The sequence below is a fragment of the Alligator mississippiensis genome, chromosome 4, assembly GCF_030867095.1.
Source record: "Alligator mississippiensis isolate rAllMis1 chromosome 4, rAllMis1, whole genome shotgun sequence".
Lineage (NCBI taxonomy): Eukaryota > Metazoa > Chordata > Crocodylia > Alligatoridae > Alligator > Alligator mississippiensis.
This window is the reverse complement of record NC_081827.1, coordinates 254,474,959-254,498,880: the sequence shown is the minus strand read 5'-3', so window position 1 is coordinate 254,498,880 and position 23,922 is coordinate 254,474,959. Positions and strand designations below refer to the sequence as shown.

General features: G+C 61.8%; 3 protein-coding genes across 5 annotated transcripts; 1 reads left to right on the top strand and 2 right to left on the bottom strand.

Annotated features, from left to right (window-relative positions):
- Nucleotides 1-5,563: 5,563 nt before the first annotated feature.
- Nucleotides 5,564-8,315, bottom strand: LOC109280867 (struthiocalcin-2-like). Its single transcript, XM_059727591.1, has 6 exons — nt 8,211-8,315; nt 7,922-8,071; nt 7,276-7,370; nt 6,670-6,828; nt 6,046-6,202; nt 5,564-5,767 (listed from the first exon to the last, which is right to left on the bottom strand). Exons 2-6 carry the CDS (start codon nt 7,986-7,988, stop codon nt 5,700-5,702), a joined length of 546 nt encoding a protein of 181 aa, XP_059583574.1. The 5' UTR covers nt 7,989-8,071; nt 8,211-8,315; the 3' UTR covers nt 5,564-5,699.
- Nucleotides 8,316-10,623: 2,308 nt separating this feature from the next.
- LOC132250110 (uncharacterized) lies at nt 10,624-13,419 on the top strand. Its single transcript, XM_059726311.1, has 5 exons — nt 10,624-10,950; nt 12,089-12,223; nt 12,353-12,688; nt 12,783-12,884; nt 12,989-13,419. Exons 1-5 carry the CDS (start codon nt 10,836-10,838, stop codon nt 13,417-13,419), a joined length of 1,119 nt encoding a protein of 372 aa, XP_059582294.1. The 5' UTR covers nt 10,624-10,835.
- Nucleotides 13,420-13,786: 367 nt separating this feature from the next.
- On the bottom strand, nt 13,787-22,657 carry LOC106738055 (uncharacterized). 3 transcript variants are annotated; one of them, XM_059727589.1, is made up of 3 exons: nt 22,259-22,657; nt 17,604-21,666; nt 13,787-15,893 (listed from the first exon to the last, which is right to left on the bottom strand). In XM_059727589.1, the coding sequence occupies exons 2-3, from the start codon at nt 18,347-18,349 to the stop codon at nt 15,131-15,133; spliced, it is 1,509 nt and encodes a 502-aa protein (XP_059583572.1). In that variant the 5' UTR covers nt 18,350-21,666; nt 22,259-22,657; the 3' UTR covers nt 13,787-15,130. The 3 variants fall into 3 exon arrangements, with proteins under 3 accessions (XP_059583572.1, XP_059583573.1, XP_019333874.2); XM_059727590.1 differs by lacking the exon at nt 22,259-22,657 and having other exon boundaries at nt 17,604-18,408; nt 21,543-22,101; XM_019478329.2 differs by lacking the exon at nt 22,259-22,657 and having other exon boundaries at nt 17,604-22,101.
- Between the last annotated feature and the right edge of the window lie 1,265 nt (nt 22,658-23,922).

The window sequence follows — 23,922 nt, the reverse complement described above, 5'->3', positions numbered from 1 at the left end:
TGTTTTTAAATTCAGTCTTTATTAACGCACGAAATGGCCAAGAGAAAGTCCTGGGGATCGGTCATTGCCCGTCTCTACCCGGAAAAGGATGAGGGGTCACTGCATGGGCCAAGCAGGTGTCGGTTGACCACAAACACCAAGCTGCTCTTTTCTCCCCACGTGGCATTAAAGTGGGGGCTCGTGGCCACCAGCTGCGGTGGGAGCGGAGAGCTCGGCCAGATCCACCCCAGACTGGACACGGGCTTGGAGGAAAGGGGCACGGGAAGCGTGGGACAGAGGGAGAGTTGAGAAGGGCATCTCCTCGGGGCAGGACCTATGAAGAAACCTGAAGTTTGCAAACTGAGCCTTTGCCCTTGGCTGTGGGAAGGGAAAACCCAGCCCCCCACTTCCTCCTGGCCCATTCCCAAGCCAGCTCACTCTGGCAGCCTCTGTCTTTGGCAGCGCTCACAAGGGTGGCCCTTGATAAGCCTAAGCCTGCGTGGCTCTCATCTGGCCCCCATCGCCTGGGCCAGGCCCACCTGACGCTCTTGCTCCAGGCAGATTTGCAAACACGAGCTGAGCCAGGCGGCGGCTGCAAAACGGGCACTAGTCAGACACGCGGACACCATGTCTCAGACACCTGGAAACAGGGTTGGTTTTTATTTGTAAAAAACCCCCAAAATCTGCGTCTTTCTATATATACAAAGACTCCGGGGGCTCTGCTCGTGCACCAAGGAGGGGCGGGAGAAGGTACAGCGGCTCTGCAAAGCAGTGACAAGGGTCGGACAGCTGTCGAGCGAGGCGGCGCTGTACGGACGCCCGACTAAACGCCAGGGGAGCCCGCCGGCCCGCTTCCATCGGTTCGTGTCGTGCATCAGGAGCGCCCTGTGGAAGTCCAGGAGGCTCCTGATGTGCCGGCACACGGACCTCGAGGTGGTAGACTGCTAAAAGGGCCTTGAGCGAACGCCAGTCCTACTACCAGAAATCAGTAGTAGGGGACAGGGAGGTCACAGCCAAATCCACCTGGCACAGGCACACTTGGAGCAGGGTCGTTCAAGACCGCCCAAAGCAGGGGTCAGGCCACCTGCAACTCCGGCCCTGGGAACACACTCACGGGAAGGCCTCTAGCCCCAGCTTAGGACTGAAGGGGTTGCTTTGTGCAAGAAAGAGAGCAGGTGTCCATGACTTCTCTAGAAATCACTTGACGGGAAAGCTGAAGAGAAGTTTAGCCGACCCGAAGAGCAAGAAACACACTCACCCCCGGGACCCCAGCATCTCCCGACTCTTGTGGGTCGGTCCGTTCCTCAGGTCCTTCGATGCCCTCGATCTGCCCCAGGTCCCTAAGCACAGGGATGCAACCATTAATGGCATGCATCTGTCTATGCTTTGATTAGGTACATGTTAATGCAAGAGGTTGGTCACAAAGCACCCCCCACAGCTAAGGGAAGAATTTATAGGAAACAGGTGGACAACCCCCATCCCTCGTGCCCCCGTAGGACGCCAGGCTCAGCAAAGCTGCGTGCAAGCCGGGAAAGGAAGAGTCACAGCACGCGCCGCGGGGCTGGCAGCGGGCAGCGCGTGGACAGTCAATGCATTATTTGGAGCGGTCAAACCGGCTAGGGTGGCACGGTCCCAGACAGCGAGCAGAGTCCCCGTGGGAACTGAGCACTTCAGCACGTCCCTGGAAATCTCCTGTCAGGTGCTGCCACTTCGGGGTCCCCCCCAGCCAACCCCCACCTCGCCCCTGCCCGCTGCAGGCATGCGCATGGACCGCAGGGCACCGGCTTCCCCGCCCGCAACATGCTGCCCTCGGGAATCGGATCTGGCCAACGTCCCTTCCTCAGAAAGGTCTCCTGGCCCCGAGCCCGTGGCCTCCGTGCTTTGCCCACAGCCCAGGGGGGGTCTGTAGTCTGGACCGGGGGGCACTTGCATCATGTGCCTTGCTGTGCCGTAAACCCCTGACAGAGCCCCGGGGGCTGCAAACCCCAACGTGAGAGCAGCGCTCACGCTGCGTCTCCCTGGCTGGACCCAGGCACTGGCGCACCTGTCTCCACTCGGGGAGAGCTGCCCCGGGCCGCCCAGACGCGCAGGGCATGGGCACTTCTGCTCACATCCCCAGTGAGGATGGGCTCCCAGCGTGGAGCACACAAACCCAAAGGAAAAATAGTGGTAGGGGGGAGCGAAGCCGTGGAGCCCCCCGCCCCGGCCCGGGACAGCCTCTCCATCGTGGGCGGACATGAGTGGGGGACCGTGGCTCTCCCTGCGCTGGGCTGGGCTGCGGGAGACTGGCCGGGGCGGGCAGATTCCTGCCTCTGTTTGCTTTGGGAGCCGGTGACGGGCTTGGACGTCCGGTTCCTGTGCCAGGGCAGTGGGGCTATGGGCTCCTCCGCCGCACAGGGCCATAAATCCCCAGCAGCCGACGTCATAGTTTCATAGTTGGTCGAGTCAGAAGGGAGCTGAGCAGATCATCTAGTCTGACCCCCTGCCGTGGCAGGAAAGGATGCTGGGGTCAAACAACCCCGGCAAGGTGCTCATCCAGCCTCCTTTTGAAGACCCCCAGGGTAGGAGCCAGCACCGCTTCCCTTGGAAGTCGGTTCCAGATCCTAGCTGCCCCTGACTGTGACGTAGCGCCTCCTGATATCTAGTCTGAATCTCCCCTCTGCCAGCTTGAGACCAGTACTTCTAGTCACTCCTGGCAGTGCTCGGGGGAACAGGGACTCCCCCAATGCCTGCTGGTCCCCCTGACTAGTTTGTAACAGGCCACTAGATCCCCCCTCAGCCTTCTCTTGTGAAGGCTGAACAGGTTCAGGTCCTGTCGCCTCTCCTCGTAGGGCCTGCCCTGCTGCCCCCGGATCATGCAAGTGGCCTCCTCTGGACCCTCTCCATGCTGTCCACTTCCCTCCTGACGTGCAGCGCCCAGAACTGGACGCAGTACTCCAGCTGCAGCCTGACCAGTGCCGCGTAGAGGGGGAGGATCACCTCCCTGGACCTGCTCGAGATGCATCTGTGGATGCACGACAAGGTGCGGTTGGCCTTCCTGACCGCGTCCCCACACCGTGTCTGTCCCAGTGCGTCTCCACTCCCTTCCCACCCTGTGTCTGCAGGGCCAGCACTGGCAGTGGACAGACAGCTCTGCCGCAGACTATGAGGCCTGGCACAAGGACAGCTCGGAGGACTTGTATGATGACTCGGACTTTCCTTGCTGCAGCCCAAGCCCATTGCTCTTTGTCCTGTCATCTGCACCACTGGGACCAGTCCAGCTCCATCCTCTTTGCAGCCCCCCTGCAAGGAGGTGAAGGCTGCTATTCAATCCCCCTCCGTCTTCTCTTCTGCAGACTCAATCAGCCCATTTCCCTCAGCCTCTCCGCACCAGTCCTGTCCCCCAGCCCCACAACCATTTTCAGGACTCTTCAATGTGTCCACATCCTTTCTGCAGTGGGGGGCGCACAGCTGGACACAGGACTCCAGATGTGGCCTCCCCAGTGCTGAACAGAGGGGAGGAATCATTGCCCTCCATGTGCCGGCACCGCTCCTACCAATGCACCCAGGATGCCCGTAGCCCTTCTTGGCACCAAGGACACCCTGTTTCAAGGAACCCCAGGCACCTTCTCTAATACTGTGTTTTCTTTTTATTACCGTAAATACGATCAGCAAGCCCCATCAGCCCTGCAGGGCTCGAACTCCTACTTCCAGAAGAACCCAAATGCTCCTGGACCAGGCCAAGGTAATAAGAAACTTTGGGCACTTGGGGACACACAAAAAAGGTGTGAGAATCATTTTTTCTGGTGCCCCCCCACACCACCACCTTATGCTCCGTGCGTCGGGGGGGGTTTAATCTTCCCCCAGAGGCGCTGGGTGTTAGGGATGGGGCTGGGCTGTGCCAATGCTCCTGCTGGCACCAACCCCGCAGGGTCCTGGCTGGAGGGTCTTGCCCCTGCACTGACACTGCACTGGGGCAGGAAGGGATTTCCCCCCTGCTCAGACTGGTTGCACTGGGGGGTTTCCCCTTCCTCTGCAGCGGAGGCACGGCCTCGTCCTGGGCTCTCTGCAGCGTCCATGACCCCCTGGCAGCAGCAGGACGTTGGTGTCCGCGGCCCCCCTGTATCCCAGGGGCAGGGGCAGGGGTGATGCCTGGGGCTGGGTCAGGGGGCAACTAGTTTTGTGAAAAGGTCACATTATGGTTTATCTGGGCTGGTTGGGACAGGGCTGATCCTGCCTCAGTTTCCAGCTCCGGAGCCCTCGAGGGTCCTTCCCCGGGGGCTGCCTCTGAGGGAGCTGACCAGAAGAAGCCGGAAGTGCGGCGCTGGCCAGACGGCTGCATCGTTAGTTGATATGTTGGATTGGTAATGCTGTGTCCTAAGACTCAGGCGTATTTCCAGGACTGTTTTTTAACTATGCCAATTCATCACTGCAGTCGGCACGCTGCTTCATGCCAGGCGTGCTTTACAAATGCCCTGGAAACTCACTGTCATTAGGAGAGGTTGAGAGGCCTTTGGGTTTTGCTAGATTTGGGAGTGGTTTATTTAACAGGAGCCTAGACTGAAAGCCATGTTGTGGTTACAAGACATGAGCAGAAAGATATATGGAAGTGGTGTTTTTGGCACTTGGGCAACCATGAAGACAACCAGATCTGGAAACCTGGACTGCCAGGGAAGAGGAGATGCCACCCTTGGTGCCTTGCTGCGTACTTGCAGTCTGTGCCTGCAGCGGCTTTCAGGGTCAGTCCTAAAAGCAGCCCTCGCCCAGCGTGCACCTCCTGTCCCTCCAGCACGTTCTTGCACAGCCCTACGGACCTTTACTTGGAAACCTCGTGGCAGCACCAGGAGACGGGAAAGCAGGAGCAGCGGAGACGGCGCGTCGTGGACCGCATCAAGACCCCGGAGCGCAGACCTCCCACCCCTCGCCTGCCTTGCCGTGTTACTGCATTACACTGAGGCAGTCCCTGGGGGCCAGACGCAGCTCCCCACTTCCGGCTCTGTCCCTGAGCTTCTCTGCCCAGACTCAGCCCCGGGGTCTCTGTGCTCCCCTCGGGGTGCTTCCCCTTCAAGGCAGACCCTTCTCAGGCCTCCAAGTCTCCAAGCCAGTTCCCAAAAGCAAATCTCTAAATGCCATGTTCAAGCTATCTGGAGCTTCATCTGCCCAGCCTTGACCCCCTTTTCTCTACTGGAGCCCACGGTCCTGATCCACTGCCTCGGACCTCAGCGCCTGGGCTTTGGCCCTTTGCGTCTGTCTCATCCTGCAGAGCACACCTGGTGCCTGCGATGGGGCCTCCACACCTCCCCGGTAGCCGCAGCCCAAACCACCGATGCAGCTCGAATACAAAGCACCAACTCAGACGGTCACAACTCAGGTCTCCACTACGGCTCTTAACCCGTCTGGGCTGTGGGACGGACTCAGCCCCAGAGCGACGGGGCGACTCTGCCCCCGTGCAGCCCTCCCCGCCCCTCTCAGCTCTCTCCTCGCCCCGGGACCCTCCGGCTGGAGCCCGTGCCTCCCTCCCACGCCGAGCCCAGCTCCTCACGGGTCTGCAAAGCCGATGCTCTGCATCAGGGCGCGGACGGGGTGAAAGGGGCTGCAGAGGAGGTAGATGCTCAAGGGGAAGTTTATTGATTCAAAGTAGGGACGTGGCGGCTGAGGACACGGCTCCATGGGGAAGCAGAGAGGCCAGATCCACCTGACCCTGGGGCCCGGGAGCCATCGTGGCACAGGCGAGCGCTGCCCTAGGCCGTGAGTTTGCAGACAAACGCGTTCTTGTCGTCGCAGGAGGTGCTGCCCCACGTCCGGTACCCTGGGAAGAGGAGCAGGGGGAGCGCTGGGGCCGACTCTCCCTGCCCCACGCCCCTCACCCCACAGAGACACGGCGGCTGGGGTGGACATGGTCCACGAGCAGCCATATGCTTATGGCTCGGCTGGCTACATGTGGGCCGGCTACATCTGGGTCCCAGGCCAGCTGCAGGCAGGAGGCCGATCCCCACCGAGGGTGCAGGACCAGGGAGAGGGGCCATGTGGGGACAGGACACTGCCTGCCCCCCTCATCCATGCCCTGGCCCTGCACCTGCTGCTCACCTGAGTCTTCCTCCAGCGTGACGCAGAGCTGTTTTCTGGGAGAGACCTCATCTGAGTCCGAGTCCGAGTCCGAGTCATCATACAAGTCCTCCGAGCTGTCCTTGTGCCAGGCCTCATAGTCTGCGGCGGAGCCGTCCGTCCACTGCCAGCGATGGTCCTGCAGACACGGGGTGGGAAGGGAGGGGAGATGCACTGGGACAGGCACGGGGGCAGCCTGGCACGACGGGCAGCCCGGTACCGAGGACTGGAGGGCTGGCAGCGCACGGCCGTATTTAAAGGGGGCTCTAGAGGGGATGTGCGGTCATACCGCTGTCCTGGGAATACTGGTCGAAATAATAATAAAACCCAAAACTGCTCACCACGGGGCAAACACGGCAGGCTGGGGAGGCATCAGCGTGGGGGTGTGAACAGAGCAGAGATGCTGCTCACACAGGCACGGTTTGCAAAGGAACAGCCTGGGGCTGGCGGGGGCAGGACGGGCACAGGCAGGGCGGGGGGCCAGGGTGCAGGAGCCCATGGTACAAGGTGGCACTTCCCTGCCAACGACCCCCTGAGCCCGGGAGAGATGGGCCCTCTGGAGCCGGGGCCTTGGCGGCCGGAGGTGGGCAGACACCGGGCACTCACCCCCGCCGGCAGCCAGAATCCGATCCAGACGTCGTCGCCGTCCTCGTCCTCGTCGCTGTGCGGCTGATGGCGGCTGACGAGGGCGGCGACGGCGCGGTGCTCCCGCTTGTCGTGGAGGGAGGCGAGGTGGCTCCCCTTCCCCAAGCGCCGACACCGGGTCTGTGATGAGGACGAGGCGGCTCAGCCCCACGGGCAGCAGGAGGGGAGACAGCGGGAGGTGAGGGGCCAGGCCGACAGCGGGTGCCGGAGCACAAACAGGGGCTGAACCCCGGGGGCCGATAGAGTCGGGACAGCAAGGACGGCTCTGGCTGACATGCCAGGGACATGGGCACGACGAGGCCAGGCCGGCAGGTGCTGCGAGGTGGGGCAGAGCCGTCACCGCCGCACCGAGAAGGCAGGTGTGTGGGGCGCCGGCCGGAGCTGTGCGCACAGCTGGCGGAGGAGGAGGAGGAGGGCAGTGTCCCTGCAGCATGAGCCCCTCGGGGCGCCTGCTTCACTTCCTCGCTGCCCCCGGGAGTGTCCTGGTGCCCCCGAGCCCGCTGCGTCCTGGTGCCGCAACCCCTCCTTGGCACCCTCCCCGCAGCCCCGGCCCCGGGGCAAGCTCACCTCGGCACGCATCCAGCTCAGCTCTTGGGAGAAGTACCTGTAGCAGCCGCCGTCGGAGTTGTCCCAGCCCTGGGGACAGCCTGAGCCTTGAGCCCCTGCCCAGCCAAGGGGACAGGGGAGGAAGACACCGTGGTGAGAGGCTGTTTTGGGGCCAAATTGCTGCATTCCTGCAGCCCCGACAGCACCGGGGTCTGTGCGGGCATGCACGGCGGCCAGGCACCCCAGCCCTGGGGCTGCAAGACTCAGCGGGGCTCCCCCCAGTTCCCCAGCAGCCCCCGAGCCCCAGCCCTGGGCAGGGGCATGTCAGGGGAGCCCTGGGTTTGCAGCTCCATCTCCTTGTGGCAGCTCTGGGCCCCTTTGTCCGCCGGCCCCCGAGGTCGTGGACTCCCAGCGCCAGGGTGGATCCTAGACCCGCGGCTCCCTGCACCCGCCCTCCGCAGCCTGGGGCAGGGGAGCCTCGTGCAGCCCAGCTCCGCAGGCCCCGGGGACTCGGTCTCACCTGCGCCCGTCCCATTGCCCCTGGGCTTGTGCTGAGCTGCCCGATGGGGCTGGGTGAAGGGATCTGGGGGGGAAGGGGCTGTGGGGACCCCGCTGTGCTGGTCTCTCCTGCCCGACGGTCCAGCTCAGAGCAGGGGACAGGACTCACCGGCCAGCGACAGGTGGAGCATGAGGCAGCCGAGGAGGCTGAGGCTGATGCCAGAGACCAGCCCCATCTTCTCACGTCCCTGGGGGGAACGCGTGGGAGAGACGGGCGATGGGGTGGGTGCAATGAAGGCAGCCGGGCCCAGGCCAGGAGCTGAGCATTGGCGGCAGAGGAGAGATGGTGAGGGGCACTGTGCCCAGTCCCCTGGGCTGGAGGGGACAGGATCTGGCCTCCCGGGGCATGGGGGTGGTGGCAGCCCTGGGTGCAGGGCCTGGGAGAGAGATGCCCTCACCTGTCCGTCCGTCTGTCCGTTTGGCCCACGGGGTGCAAGTGCCAGTCGTGGGCTGCTGGGGATTTATAGTCCCATGCAGGGGAGGAACCTGTAGCCCCGCTGCACAGGACCTGGGCGTGCAAACCCGTCACCGGATCCCAAAGCAAACAGAGGCAGGAATCCGCCCGCCCCAGCCAGCCTCCCGCGGCCCAGCCCGGCCTGGGGAAAGCCACAGTCCCCCACCCGTGGCCCCCGCTCCAGCAGCAAGTCCCTGCCGAAGCCCCGTACCCAGGAGACTGTCCCTCACCCGCAGGGCCTGGGCACTGCGTCCCCAGGTGTGACCGCGAGGAGGTGGCAGCGGCGGTCAGAGAGGAAAGCTATGGTCAGGCTGGTGATGCTGGTGCCTGGGGACCCACGGGAGGTGCGAACATAACGGGAACAGGCACTGCCTGTTGTCCGAGTCCAAGCGGTGACATGGCAGAGCGGGGAGGTGACAAGCAGCACAGCAGCAGACCCGGCAGAGAGCAGAAAATAGGGGTGCAAATCAGATACAGAGCATGGAGCAGGGAGCAGAAAGCAGAGCAGCAGAGAGCACAGGGCAAGAAGCCAAAAGCAGAGCAGCAGATCGGGCAAGGGGGGCTGGGCAGGGAGAAGAAAGCGGAGCAGCAGACTGGGCAGCAGGCACAGGGCTGGGAGCAGAAAGCAGAGCCACAGACCAGGTCCCCAGCCGGCAGAGCAGAGGGGTTGCAGCACTCTCCCCGTGGGCCCAAACCTCAAACGTGCGCCTGCAGAAGGGACGACGGGCCGTGGCGGCCCGTGGTGGCAGGGCTGGACACTGAGCCACGAGCCCCACTGCCGTGTTACCCAACCGGCTCCCAAGTCTGTTCTTAAGGCACCGGGTCATGGGCAGTCTCACCTAATGGTCAAGCCACAGAGGGCAGGCAGGAGCCAGAGGCTGAGTCAGGATTTGGGAGGGAAACCCAAGGGCAGAGTCCAAAACAGGCCCGGCCGGGGCTGGGACCGGCGCGCGGAGCCAGAAGGCCCGAGGGACAGTCTGCAAGCCGGAGTCCATGGGATTGCACCGGCGTTGCTGGATCTGGACCGAGCCCAGACCTCGGACAATTGGGCAGGCCCAGTTTCCTTCCACGCTCGCTGCCACGTTCCCCACGCAGAGACCTCGCTGCTCAGGTCTTCCTGGCTGACCCCGCACTGACTAATCCCTTACAGTAACTGCCCGCCCAAGAGATTTTTATCCCCCTCCCTCCTCTCCCCGCAGGGGTTTTGCAGCTGACGCACCGTCAATCCGGACAGACCAGTTTGTAGACTCCAGGTTCCTTTTAGTTATTGCTACCTGGGTGTAACAGGGCAAGAAAAGCAGGGGGGCACCTCACACCAGCTGGCAAAGGGTCTCGGCACTGCAGACTGCATGGGGAGGAGCCGGCTTTGAAGCTGGGATCCAGTCATTGATTTATGTGTCTATTGATTATCGTAGAAGCAGGGAATCCCAGGAAAGTCAGGCTGGAAGGGAGCGGTGGGGTCACAGCCAGTCCAAGCCCCAAAGCAGGGTGAGCCCTGTCTAAACCAGCCCAGCAACAAGACGTAGCCCCTGGCATTGCCCCGGCCCCTTCGATTTCTGTAAAAGCTCGGGGCAGCTTACAATAAAGGAGAACCATGGGGCCCTGCATGGAGGCAGGCTCCAGCATAAAGCAGGTAGCGCTGTGGGCAGTGCCAGGGCTGGGGTGGGTGGGAGCGGCTGAGCCACTCCCTGCTTTGTGCTTGGGTTTCCCCAGGATTTGCAGACAGGCTCGGTGACGCCTGCGCGCCGGCTGCTTTGACCGCAGGGCTGGTGCCTCGGGCCGGTCTGACCCAGCAGCACTTGCAGGGCACTTGGTGTGGGACCCAGGGTGGGGTGTGCAGGGCCCATTCCCCCGAGCAGCTGGCAGGCAGCTGGGAGGCAGATCCGAGGCTAGCCGAACTAACAGAACAGCAAGAGCATTAAAAGGACAGGGGGTGCTAATACCTCTGGAGTGAAGAGTTTAGCAGGAATCGTGGAGATGCCAACGAGCCACGAACTCCCCCAGTGCTGCCCAACTAAACATGTCGCTCCCTCGGCAAAGCCGTCGGTGTTGATCCTGGCCCGGGAGAGCACAGAGCTTCTCACGGCAGCACTCCCTGACCCCCCACATCGGACCCCCAGAACAGGCCCTCCTTGAGGGCTGTCAGGGGCAGATCGAGGGGCTGCACTGGGGCACTTCCCCCCACCCCGGCTTCCTGCTCCGCCCAGAGCTTGAAACCAGCACGAGGGAGGGTGCCTGGACTTCACAGCTCACTGCCACCCCCCCGATTCCTGCTAAACTCTTCACTCCCCAGGCGTTACCACCTGGCTCTTTGCTTCAACAAGCTTGCAGTTGCACCCCTCCAACTAGCCTCCTCCTGCTCCTGGTAGCCCGCAGCCTGGCAGGTGGTTTTCGGCTCCTTCCTGCGCAGCTGCATTTGCACTTCCGTCCCCGGCACCAGCAAAAGCAAAACTCCTGGTTTCTAGGCAAAACTCCCGGTTACCAAGCAAAACTTCTGGTTCCTGAGCAAAACTCCCGGTTTGTGTCCCACTGGAGAAGGCTGAAGCAGCAAAGGGAGGTGCTGCGGCGCATGCCCTGCACCCCTGCTCCGGGGAGGGCGGCCCGAGGAGACCCGCAAACAATGGGCCGGGCCGGCTGGTGCCCGTCAGTGCTGCGGCCGGTGCCAGCGCCCCGCGGGTCCGCAGGTGAGCGCCCCGGCTCCGCCCGGCCAGATCGGGCCCTGGAGCCTCTTGCCCCGGGGACCCCGGACCAGCCCCGGCCGGGTTTGCTGTGCAGCTGGGCGGCAGAGGCGGGAGGACCCGGCCGGGAAACTGCCCCAGCGCCAGCCCTCAGATGTCGGAGGCTACGGGTGGGGGAAGAGCAGGAGGGGGACCCCCCCACCCCGCCCCAGCCTGGCTCCCTGCGGCAGACCCCCCTCGGGCTGGGGTGAGCCAGGCAGGGGTCTCACGAGGACCCTCCACCCCAGACACCTGTGAACCGTGACGGCACCCTGGGGCAGCCCGGGGGGGCAGGGGCTGCGGACCCCATCCTGCCTAGCCGGAGGGTTTGGCGGGGCCGCGCCCGGCTGAGGTCACAAAGGGGCTTTCACCTCCCGGCTCGGCACCCGCCAAGCCCCCTTGGGCACTGCCGGTGGCCGGGGGGCCGGCCTCAGACCCAGCTCAGCCAGTTTGCCCGACTTCCCAAGGAACCCCCCCCCGGCTGAGACCCAAGGCCATGGGGCTGGGGGAAGCCCGCAGGCAGGACCCTCTGCTCCCCGAGAGGGAGGGGTGCTCCGGCCCCAGCCAGCGCTGGCAGGGTGCACCCGCTGCTCCTGCCCCTCTCTGTGAGCAGGGCCGCCCACCCTTAACTGGACTCAAGGCCCCCACCCTGGACTTGAGACACCCCGCACTAGACTCGGGGCACCCACACTGACTGAAGACACCCCACCCTGGACTTGAGATCCCCCTCACTAGACTTGAGACACCCCACACCAGACTCGGGGCTCCCCACAGTGGGACAAGACACCCCACGCTGGACTCAAGACACCCCCTCACTGGTCTTGAGACCCCCCCACACTAGACTTGAGACCCCCCACACTGGATTCAAGGCCCCCCCCGTAACTTTTGTGAATTGAGTGGCACCAGTTCCACTTGTCTGCTTATCTCCTCACACCTGGCAGCACCCTTCAAAGGCCCTGGCAGCACCCCAAGGGGCCCCGACCCCTGCTTGGGAATCACCAGCCGAGGGACGCTAGCGTGGGAACGCCTGGCCCCGGCAGCCAATGGCCCCCTGGCATTGGGGGAACAGCTGTCACCTCTAACGCGGCTTCTCCTCCCTTCGCAGCTCCGAGACCGTGCCGAGCGCCCAGCATGTCGGCCGATGTGTGGGTGGGCCCATGGAGGCCCCACCGGCCCCGCGGTCCCATCGCCGCGCTCTACAGCAGCCCCGGGCCCAAGTACGGGCTCCCGACAGACGTAGGTGAGAGATTTGCGGGAAGGGCGCCTGCCCACCCCAAGGGACTGTGCGCGAGTCAGGGCTGTGCTTGAGTTGGCCCTGGGCTTTGCACGCTCGGCCCCGCGACCGGCTGTGTCTCTCCTGGCCCCGCAGACTACCAACTCCAGGACGCGTCCCGCTTCCGGGCACCCGCCTGCAGCTTCGGCCTGCGCCGCCTCCAGCAAGAGGACGACTGCTCCCCCGGGCCGGCCTACATGCTCTTTGCCAAGACGACCATGAGGGGCAAGGACGGGACCCCCGCCTACTCCATCCACGGCCGCCCCAGGGACCTGCAGAGCTTCTGCACCCCTGGGCCAGGTCAGCCCTGCCGCCAGCCCGGCCCCCGGGGCACCGCGGGGCCGTGGGGCAGGAGTTGGCTGCAGGAGCAGGGGTGGGGGGCTGCTCCAGCCCCAGCTGGGGGCACCGCGGGGCTGGGGGCAGGAGCCGGCTGTGGGGGGAGCTCCCAGCCGCCCCAGCCCTGTCAGGGGCGCGTGCAAGCAAGGCCGCCCCTGGAACCCGGCACCGCCGCCTGCCTGTGTTGCAGGTCACTATTACCCAGAGAAAGCTGGGAAATGGGCCTTTCCTACGGCCCCCATCTACTCCCTCGCCTCCCGCACCAAGGAGTTCTCCAACGACCGGACGCCAGGTAGGATGGGCAGCGTGGCATGGTGCATGCCAGCCCCCCTCGCCCCTAATATCCCCTCCATACTCCCCTCTGGCTGGCTCCTGCCTGCCCTTGGGGGTACTCAGGTCTGACCCATTGTCCCGAGAGCCACCAGGGACCTAGGCTGGCGGTCGTGATGGGTGTGTACATGGCGAGGATGGACACGGTCTCCGATGAGTGCCCCTTTTGTCACCAGAGGAAGACCCTGGCGCACACGGTCATCGAGTGTGCCAGGCTGGAGCCCCTGCACCTCCTCCTCCAGAGCTTGCTGCTCACGTTGTGGCTGCACTACTCCCCGCACCTTTTAGTTTATGCACACCCCATCCGGGCCCTCCTGGTTAACCTCCTCCTGCCTCTGGCCAAGCTCGTCATCTGGCTATCCAGGCGGGAGGCGCTGGCCAGGAAGGCTCCCGGGCACCTCGGGGCGTTTTTCCTTGGTGTCCTTCGCGCCCGTCTCTGGGCGGAGCACCGCTGGGCAGTAGCCGCCGGCGAGCTCCCGCAGTTTGAGAGCCGGTGAGCGCTGTCTGGGGTGCTCTGCTCAGTGTCCCCTGGGGGAGCACTTGTTTTGGCCCTTTGACCCTCACCTGCACACCCAGTTTTCTCTTTATTTGTCCCAAGAAATTAGTTGATGATCCTCTGGCGCCCAGCCGCCCAAACATAAGTGGCGGCCCCTGTTTTTTCACCGGACAACTGACAACACCACCTGTCCGGAGCAGCGCAGCAGCACCGGCCGCCGTCAGCAACCACGTGCACCCCTTACACGACCATAGGCAGCCCTAAGTTTCAGTGCGTTATTCCACCGTGACAAGGACATCAAATAGTCCCCCAGGGGTCAATTATAGATGTACAGCAATTTATATATCTCCAAATACCCTGTAGTGTGTGTGTGTGTACACGTACTATGTGTGTATGTATAGTGTGTCTGTGTATATATACAGAGACAGATATTAATTTTATTTTTTTCTTCCTGTATCTTGTACATATATTAATAAATTTGTACATAGTTAAATTTTATACCTGTCCTGGCCTGCTTCTCTCGGGACAGAGGGCACCTGTGAGTGATCTGCAGTTTCGCCTACAGCACACCTGTCGGCTAACAATCCCCTTCAATCGGAGGAGGGAGTACAGCTGGGCTACGCCTCCATGGGACACCTCCGTCAGCAGACCTGCCCGCCCCGAGGGAGTTCCCATCACCACTGGCACCTTGCGGATCTGAAATCCAGCGCATTGCCCGGTCTAGCGTGGCAGCGCAGGTCACACGCAGACACGAACGCTGCGTGGCCCTGGAGGCTGGGGGCACGGTGAGCGGCGGTGGTGGGAGTGTCGGTGGCGAGCAGGCAGCTCCCGCAGGTGGCCGCAGCAGCGTTGGCAGCGGGGTGGGTGGCGGGCGAGCACTGACCAGTGGTCAGCAACCACCCACAGACGCTGCCAGTAGTGTTGGCTAGTGGCGCTCGGGGACCGCCCGCAGACGCCGCTGGCGGTATTGGCAGTGAGGTGCGTGGGGGGGGCGGGGGAGTGAGCAGCGACCACCCAGCAGCAGCGTCAGTGGTGCTTTTTGCAGGGGTTGCACCGCCAAGCTCGGGGTGCAAGTGCACCCACGTGCACCCCTTACACATCACCGATGCATGCAGAAACATCTTTTAGGGGCCTTGTGCTTGAGCTGCTCTTCTCTAGCTTGGCAGGGGCGCTTTGAAAAGGGGCAAGGGTGGCAAGCAGCGGTTCTGCATTCCCACCTGACCACGGCCAGCTGACAAGAGCACCCCGCTCTGCTAACAGCCCTGTCACCGTCAGGTCAGCACTCAGCTCCAACGCTCAAAGACAAAGCACCACGTTGCCACAGTCCTTCCCGGGAACTCCTCTTAGCAGTTTCCAGACAGTGGTTACCTGTCCCGGGCCTGGCTCCGAGCAGGTGGTCTCGACCAACAGATTTTCTGCCCTTTGCCAAGCTGCTGCTCAGTGATTAGATGCTGAGCACTTCGATGGGCACAGGCTTGTGCAGATTTGATCCATAAATTAGGCCTTGGGCAGGTCCACAGTCTGCACCTGTCGTTGTGGCCTTCCAGTGACTGCCGTGTCTGGTGCCTGCAGGGAGGGCGCCCGGGGGGGACGCACCGTCTGCATGTCCTTGCTAGTCATACGTGCAGGGTCGTGCGTGGTCCTGAGTCCCTTTGGCGCTACCTGAGGCCACTGGAGATGGATGCTCAGGCCCTGCTGGACCGAGCCCGTTACTATTCCTCGGGGTCCAGCTCTGGTTTCTCCCCGGTCAGCACCTCATACACATGGTTGACTTGGTCGATCACTCGCTCCAGTTCGGCGACCGCCTCTCGGATCTTGCTCGCCAGCTCCGTCTTGGCGCCATTGTGAAGCTCGACAGAGTCCTTGGCTACGAAGAAGACGTCCAGCCCCAGCGTGAGGGCTGTCAGGGCGTGCGCAGTAATTCTTGCGATGAGGCCGGCACTAGCCAGCAGTTTGCCAACACTGACCGCTTTCACGGTGTGGAGGACGGTCCGTCCTGCTACGGACACGACCTGCGGGATCTCGGGCAGCAGGTCAGGATTGAAGTAGCTTCCTGAGTCCTGCTGTAGTTTCTCACAGAGGGTTTTCATGCACTCCCGGATTAGCTGCACCTCAGCCTGGCACTGGCCCAGGAGCCCGTTGATCTCCTCCTTCTTGACCCGACTCTGCACCACGTCGGTGGTGGTCGCTGCCGCGCTGGTCAGCCCGCCTGCCAGGGAGACGCCGAGCCCGGTGAGGGACACGATCAGTGATGCCCCGAAGGTCACGGGGGCGAGGCAGAGCCCCACGACGGTGGTGATCCCGCCGGCGATGCCCACCGTCCCTCCGGTAATGCTTGCTATCGTGGCTCCTCTGTGAACCTTGTCCACAGCGTCGGCGATTGCCTGGAGCGCCGCTACGTGCTGCTGCAGCCTGTCCCGGGCCGAGAGCAGCTCCTTCCTCAGTATTTCACCAATGCTCATCTCTTCTAATTCACTAAAGGACAAGAGAGAAAAGGGGAAATTATTTCTGAGGTTTAAAGTGTCCCAAGTCAAATCAGCCAAATCAGCCCCAAATCCGTGAGTCATTCAAGGACCACATATGGCCCGACTACCAGCAAACATCCTCCGCCCTCACCTGGGGTTTCAGAAGTTTCCAGATCATTTGGCGGGCATCCTACATGTAGGCCCAAGCCCGGACGCTTGGGGTTTGGATGCTCCCGATAGCGTTTCGCTTCCCGTCAGCTATAGAGTGGCAGGAGCAAGCTATGGAGGAGTCTCCCAGTTTCATAAAGAGGGTGTAAAGCCAACATCTTCCCAGTAGAAATGAAAGTGGGAGAGTAATTATACATTACCTCTGCCCGGGTACTACCCAGTGCCAGAAAAGTGGCCATCCCCTGGGGCTGTGTGCTGCCCACTCCCGCCCGGGGCACCGCGTGCTGCGCTCCGGCCTCCCCCGCCGGAGGTGCCAGCCCCGCCAGCGGGCTCAGCTTCCCGGCAGGGCTGCTGCTCCTGCAGCTGCCCAGGGACCTGCCGGGCTCCCCGGCCTCCAGCAACTCCTCCGGTCCCTGCTGCAGCGCTCTGGGCAGCGATGCAGGGAGCGGGGTGGGCTCTGCCTGCAGCTCGCTCGGTCCTGCTCCTGCCGGCGGGCGAGCGTGTGGGTGGCGGGGAGCGTGAAGGAGCTCAGCGGCTCACAAAGCCCCATGGGGCAGGCACAGGGCAGGTTGTGGGGGCAGGAGCAACAGCAGGAGCTAGCGTGGGCTTGGCTGCCACCCCGCCGGGCACGCATGGGACAGAGGCCAAGAGAGCTGGAGTGCCAGGCTCGGCTCCCTGGCCCTCGCCTCGCAGGGGCTGCTCCTCGTGCCCGCGGCTCCTGCCCCCTTCCAGCCCGTGAGTCCTGCCCTGTCCTGACCCCAGAATGGGGGGCTTCCCCTACAATGCTTTGTCCATCTCTCGTATCTGAGCATGTGGACATGCCTCCCTCACGCCCAGGGGAAAACTGCACGGGGCCGGGGCCAGGGCTGGGGTCCAAGTCACTGGTTCATAGTGTCATGGAGAATTCATGGGAGAGACGTGCCAGGAGGCGGATGCCATTGATACCAGTGTTTGAACCATGTCAAGCCAAGAAGACATAGTGGTGAAGAAGGGGCGGCCATGGGTTAATTAGCTGGGGTGTAGGAGAAAAAGTTAAGCCCTCGGGTTCATTGGGCGGAGGCTCAGACGAACCACAACATAAGTTTAAAGGCTTGATTTATTCAAGAATGGATTGTGAACAGACAGCTGCCCGCAGGGAGATTGCCTGTTGCACGTCTCGAATTACCCAGAGCATTATATGGGAAACATGACGATATTAGCACAGCAACAGCTTCACCAATTAACAATCGCCACTTGCTGCTAATTTAAATTCCCCTTACTGAGAAACTTAGAGCTGATAAAAGTCAGTTTATTCTAGTTTTGTGCTAGCCTTATTGTTAAAAGTTATGTCCTTCACCTTCTGATAGCTTATGCAGCATACGTGATCTGCTCACTTACACATAATGGCGATGAAAGTTTCTATTGTTCTCCTTCAGGGGTGCGTCCCCCCTTTGGCACATCCCTGACACGGAAAGAAGAGGGCACATGGTGCAATGGTGCTGAGGCCTGCAGGTACCGGGTCTCCCAGGAAAACCATGCTCGAGCACGTTCCCTGGGCGCGGACGTTACTCACCGCCAGGTGTTTGAACACGTGAGGAGCTCGTCGGGCACGGCGCTCTCGCAGACGGAGCTCCTCGCCGGCTCCCCGCAGCAGGAGTATCTCCCCTGCGCGTAGTCTCCGCGGTGCCGCAGGGTCCGTTCAAACTCGTACTCCGCGTTGTTGGCACTTAGCACCGCAGGCACCAGAGGAACAAATTTTGGACTATCTGGGTCTGTCGAGCTGTTTTTCACCATCAGCCCCTCGCAGCAAACATAGATGCCAATTGGCTCGTAGGTGATGTCGCACGTGCCGAGGAAGTGCGAGGCCTCGTGGATTAAAGTCCCTGGCTGGGAATCTTTTTCAAGGTGACTCGGAGCCTCCCAGAACAGCGGACACAGATAAATGGTTTTGTCTCCAGATTTTGGTCTAACCCATGCCAAGACCTTCTCCCTGGAAGGATCCTCCATGAACTGGGCTTCCTCCAGCACGGAGATGAGGTCTCTCACCCGCTGCTCCGTCAGGACGGCGTACCGCTCCATCCAGAACTGGGGCTGTTCGGAGTCGCAGGAAATCAGGTGCTGGGGCGTCTCCATGAGCACACGGTCCTTCTTCTTCACGGCGTCTCTCAGGACATCCAGCGCGCTCTGCCTCGCTGCTTCTGCAATGCTGTCCTTCCCTGTGGCCAGGGGGACACCTCTGCCATCGTGGGATATGTTACAGACACAGCATCGTCTTTCATTTCCTACCTTGCAGCACACGATGGCTTCCCGGAGACTCATCTCCGCACCGAAACCACACGCACCCGCTGGCGTCCCAGGCCGCGTTCCCAGTGAGATCCCTGCAAAAACACACAGGTTCGACCTTTGTTAGTGGCCGCCTCACCACAGCAGCCTGCAGCCTCCGGCCAGGCTACAGCACGGCACGTGTCTGCGGAGAGCAGCACGCCGGCGCCGGACGAGCTCCTGGTGGGCTTCCCCCTCAGCGGGGAGGGCTGTGGGAGCACGCTGGGGAGGCAGCCTTGGGAAGGAGGGCAGGAAGACGGGGTCCTGGGGCTGTGGCTCCTCTTGCCAGCTCCCAGGGGGAAGGGGTTGCTGGAAGACGGCCCGGGGTGGCCTCAGAGTCTAGCGTGGTCTCCCCTTCCTCGCCAGCTGCCTCTGACGGCACGGCAGGGACCGAGCTGGGGCTTGGTGGCGGAGGAGACCTGTGCTGGCCCCGGGAGCAGGGCACCGCAGCAGCTGCCACGGTCACGGCCGAGCAAGGCCAGGGGAAGCGGGTCGCTGGGGGAGACGGAGGCAGGCGGAGAGTCACAGGTGTGGAGGGACAAGAGACAAAGGCGGCGAGAGGCTGGAGTGCAGCTGGACAAGGCGAGCTTGGAGGTTTAGGCACGTTTAGTGCGGAGAAAAGGAAGTGGGGGGGGACGAGACAGTTGGGGTGGATGTAAGGGGGGGGCACTGGTGCACTTGCACCCCCTTTGATGCCTGCTCCTCCCGAACTGTAAAACCAGCTGGTTTAGGGGCAGCTGCATTTGTCAGGCAGCGCTGAGAGAGCGAACCGACTTCATGGCTCAGTGCATCTCCCCGGTGCAGGCTAATCTCTCCGCTCCACAGGCGTGAACGACCCTCCAACCTTCCTAATGGGCTCGATGTTCCCTATTCATACTACCCCGTCCGCCAGCCGTTCCTCGTGAGGTCTGTGCTACGCAGCGCTGGGCGGGTTGCAGCTGTAGCGCTCGGCTCCAGTCCTCAACGGGAACTTGCAAACCCCTTCCGCAGACGAGCCCGTGACCTTCACTTCATGAATCTACTCGATGCAAGAAACCACGGACTCAACATAGACGTTAGGTTTAGGACACATTACAGTCTGCCTGTCATCAGATTCATGGGCGACTATTGTCTCCTGGGTCGGGGGGGCATGGGCCCCCCCAGTGGCCAGTCAGCAACCAGGGGTGCTTCTCCTGCTGTCCACCACTCCCTGCCTCCCCCCCCGCCCCTCCTGCCCATCACCTAACCAGGGAGCGCTGGCTGTCAGGGGTGCACCAGCGCTCTCAGGGGGTGCACTGCACCCCATGCACCCCCTACGCGTCGCCACTGATCTGATTTGCCAGGTGCCTGCCCGACCTGACCTCTTACATTCCTCTTTTCCCCACCTTTTCTCCCCTGCCCTCCCTACTTTTTTGCCTTTTGTCTCCCTGATTTGCTAACATTTCCTTCTTCCTTGTTAGCCTCTTCCGTACCTTGTGTTACTGCCGCTGTATTGTTTCCCTCTGGCCTTTTTTAATGCCCTGCCTTCTTCCCCCTCCCTCCCCGCTTTACCTTCTCTTTCTCCTTTGTATGTTTTCACTACATCCTCACACAATTGTAGCTTCTCTCATTCCTGTTTTCCTGACCCCCAACTATTTTCTTTTTCACTGACAGCCTCTTTTCCACCCTGTACTCTATCGCTGTGATGCCTCCCTTTCCCCTCCTCCCCTCCCCTCCCCGCTTTACCTTTTCTCTTTCTCATTTCCACCCATTTACCTTCTCCCTGACATCCTGCCGCACCTTTAGCTTCTCTCATTCCTTGGCGTCTCAGAGCAGCAGACTCCCGATGCCTGACAAAGGACGACTGTGCCCGAAAGCTTGCCAGCAACTTTTTTCCAACTGCTCAGTTGGTCTGATCAAAGATATCACGTCTGCCCAAAGACCCTTGCCTGGCTGTAGCTAAAATACTCATCTCGGGTATGGCAGTATGGACTCGGGTGTAGAAATGACTGGCAGTAAGTAGTGGTGGCACTGCCAAGGTGCTCAAGAAGGTGAGATGTTGTTTTCTGTGTGGCGGGCCAGTCGGGGGCGCTCCTGCGTTGAGCCGCCCACCTCCCCGCGCCCGACCACCTTCCAGGCTCCGAGTGCCTCCCCGGAGTGCCTCCCGTCCGGCCGACCCCTTCCCTGGAGCACACCCACTAGCCTGGGGTTCCCGCTGCCACCATCCCAGGCTCTGGACTCACTTCTGGCTCTGCGCGCCTTGGAAAACGCAGGCCTGATCGTCCAATGGGTCCTAGACCCAATACCAGCACTTGGGGCACTTCCCCAAGTCAGGGGCTTATTAGGAAAGTCTCCCTTAGTCCACAGACCTAAGGGGCCTCCTTGGCATAATTTAGACCCACCCCTCAATAAGTCTCCCACACCGGTCACAAGGAGAACTTTATTGATTACAGGGGTAGGGTGGAAACAGGGTAAAAGGTAGAGCAATATCATAGAAATCTTACAGGAATATCAGAGGAATCCCATAGAGCAAACCAGGGTGGCTGAGGTAGCCGTTTAAACGCATCTGAGTTACTGAAACTAAATATCTAATCGGATCTTTAGTAGCTTACTCACTCACATTGTCCAGAGGTGGTTGGAGTTTCCTCTGGAGGCAGGGCACTCTTGGAGCATGCGGTGATGAGGAGAGAGCCAGGCTCAGATTCACCTGGATGACCGCATGGCTAATGGCTGCCTCCCCTTCTTCTTGGACCGAGCCCTTAAATCACCTCTCTGACCTCAGCAGCCCGGTCCAATCGAAGCTGCCAATACTGGCCACAAGCTGACCAATCTCCCCAGCATCCCTGGCTACCTGGGCCCGCGCAGGGCCGGGTCTTTCCCCCCTGCCCAGGTGACCAGAGCATCGCCTCCCAGGCGCCAGGCTTTTGTCATGTAGACCAGGTGGGAGATCCCCGCCCTGAGGGATTCAACACCAGCCTCCCAGGCTGGCTGAGACAGGTCTCTGGAGAGGGGCACCCACGGTGGCATTTCTGCCACATTCTGAATCCTAATTAAAAGGTGAGGAATTATAATGACAAGACAAACCACACAGCATCTTCTAACTACTTTTTACCTACCTGTAGTTATGTTGTTTTTTAAATGTAATATACACCTAGCTGATTACCCCACACTCCAATAATGTCACTTGTTTTTGCTCTACTTTTGAACTGAACAAGCTAGCGCTACCCCTCACCTCTTAGTAGCACATCGAGTTTCCCTGCAGCTGGAGAGACATATCCTGTGTCCTGTGTGATGGAGCCGCACCCCCCTTTTCAAGCCCCCAGCTCGGCCCTGGGGCAGCGGCATGAAGGGCTGCCCTAAGGAAGATGCAGAAAGGTTATTTCCTCTTGCCCCACAAGGAAGGACACAAGGCCGTGGGCTAATTGGCAGTCAAACAGGTTGAGATCGAGGGGCAGGACAAACTCCCTGGCATACAAGCAGCTGGACCGTGGCACCATCAGCCCAGGGAAGCCGTGGAGTCTGTCCCCGAAGGGTTTCCAGCAGCGGCTGGACGGCGTTGGTCTGGGGCCGCACGGGGACTCCTGCTCTGCGCAGTGTTGCTGTCTTGCAAAGGGGCTGCCCTGGGCGAACGGTCACACTTGTGTCTGCCGGTGTGAACGCAAGGGGCAGGGGCAGGGGCAGGGCCAGGCAGGGCCAGGGCCAAGAGCAGGGGCAGGGAGAGGGTGCGTGGCAGCAGGGGGGCAGCAGGAACCGCAGCCTTGCTCTGCAGAGGCCCGTGAGCGCGCAGACGAGGCGTCGTGGCCAGCTGGGCCCCCTGGGCAGTGGTGGCACAGGGGAGGAGCGGCAGCCGGAGGTTTGCTGCTGCAGAGGGGACCTCGCATGACAGTCACCCACACACCACCCACGGCCGGGGAGGAGCAGCCCAGGGCAGACCGCAGCCCAACTCACCCACGGCAGGTCCCTGCACCAGGCTCACTTTCGGGGAGGCACCGACTGTGGCTCAGTGCTCGGGTCGAGTCCTACGCCGGGGGCTGCAGTTACAAGCACTTGGGGCCGTCGGGGGAGGCTGGGACGGCTCCGCGTCTTTGCCTAGCGCGGTGTGGAGGCCGGCTCTCTGCCGTGGCTGTTTAGACGCCTGAGCCCAAACCCCAGGCTTTGTGTGGGCTGGCAGGGAGGGGCAGGTGCTTTCGGTTTCTGAGTACAGGAAAAGCAGTGTGATTCTGAGAAATGTCCGACCTGCCCCAGCCTTCGCTTTCAGTTTCTAAGCCTCTGACGGGCTTGATGGTCCCTATTCAAACTGCCCCGTTCTGCACGCCTCTGCTGCCCGCCACCGCCCCGGGGAGCGCTCTTCTGTACACGGCCTGGGCGGCTTGTAGCTGCGCTGAGCTCGGGTACGGTGCTGTGGACTCCGGTGTAGAACTGACTGACAGCGAAGGAGTGGAGGCGCTGCCAAGATGCTCAGGAAGGCTAGATATTTTCATAGATTCACAGCTGTTTGGGGCTGGAAGGGACCTTACACGACCCTTGGGTGCAGCCCCCTGCACGCGGGCAGGAAAGACTGCTGGGGTATCGAGTCATAGAAATGGTGTATCCTGAGTCCTAACTGGGAGGTGAGCGTTTCACCATAACGACGATGGGACGAATGACACATCTTTTGACTATTTTTCTCTAGTAGGTTTTTTAAGTGTAATATGTACCTAGCAATTTAGCGCACGTTCCAATAACTCTATGTTTTTGCTTGACTTGAACTGAATAATCTTGCACTCCCCCCTCACCTCTGAGCAATGCATCTAGTTTCTGTGTACCCGGAGAGACGGGTCTTGTGTCGGTGTGATGGCGCTGCACCCCTGCACCCTCCTCTCCAGAACCCTAGCTCAGCCCTGGGGCGGCAGCGTGAAGGGATGCCCTGAGGAAGGAGGCGGGAGAGGCTGGGTGGATCCCGTCTGGGACCGCGCGGGGACTCCTGCCTCTGCGCAGTGTTGCTGTGTTGCGAAAGGGGCTGCCTGGGGCGAGTAGCCAGACTCGTGCCTGCCGGCGTGAAAGAAAAGGGCCGCGGTGGGCAGCGGTGGCAGGGGCAGGGAGAGGGTGCGTGGCAGCACGGGGCAGCAGCAAGCACAGCCTCGCTGGTACAGCCTGGGGAGGCAGTTTGCCTCGGTAGCTGGGGGCACGGCCTCTGCCTGGGATGTCTTGGTGCACTGACAACATTTCATCGACGCAGGGTGTTGGCAGCCCTGGTCCCTGCTTTCCCTGGGTTAGTCTGCGTTGTGCCAGGACTGAGGGTAGTTTTATGTTGAGTTTAGATGGGGGGCAGGCAAAAGGTGGCCCATGGGCCAGGCAATTGCGTCCGGCCCATGAGCACCCACCAGTTAGTTGTATGGGGAGGGCCCTGGCCCCGGACCCAGCCGGCACGCCCAGCTTCCAAGTGAGGCCCCTGCTGCATCCGCCGAGGGACCTGCTCGGCTTCCAGGGCTCCTCGTGTGGCTGCTGCATTGCTGGCCCCGGGCAGCGGGTAGGGAAGAGGCAGCCGGTGGGGAGGAAGCTGCCGCTGGGTGGGAGCGCAGAGCGTGGGGCTGGGGTTGGTGGGAGCGTGGAGCCTGGGGACGTGCCCAGCT

Excerpts from the sequence above, each read along its gene's own strand:
- LOC106738055 (XM_059727589.1), bottom strand. The coding sequence starts at position 18,349 with ATGAGTCTCCGGGAAGCCATCGTGTGCTGCAAGGTAGGAAATGAAAGA. Across the intron at positions 15,894-17,603 it reads ACGTGTTCAAACACCTGGCG|TGAATTAGAAGAGATGAGCA; the intron begins GTGAGTAACGTC and ends CTTGTCCTTTAG.
- LOC132250110 (XM_059726311.1), top strand. The coding sequence starts at position 10,836 with ATGCCCTGCACCCCTGCTCCGGGGAGGGCGGCCCGAGGAGACCCGCAA. Across the intron at positions 10,951-12,088 it reads AGCGCCCCGCGGGTCCGCAG|CTCCGAGACCGTGCCGAGCG; the intron begins GTGAGCGCCCCG and ends CTCCCTTCGCAG. Across the intron at positions 12,224-12,352 it reads CGGGCTCCCGACAGACGTAG|ACTACCAACTCCAGGACGCG; the intron begins GTGAGAGATTTG and ends CTGGCCCCGCAG.
- LOC109280867 (XM_059727591.1), bottom strand. The coding sequence starts at position 7,988 with ATGGGGCTGGTCTCTGGCATCAGCCTCAGCCTCCTCGGCTGCCTCATG. Across the intron at positions 7,371-7,921 it reads GCTCCACCTGTCGCTGGCCG|GGGCTCAAGGCTCAGGCTGT; the intron begins GTGAGTCCTGTC and ends TTGGCTGGGCAG. Across the intron at positions 5,768-6,045 it reads CACGCTGGAGGAAGACTCAG|GGTACCGGACGTGGGGCAGC; the intron begins GTGAGCAGCAGG and ends TCCTCTTCCCAG.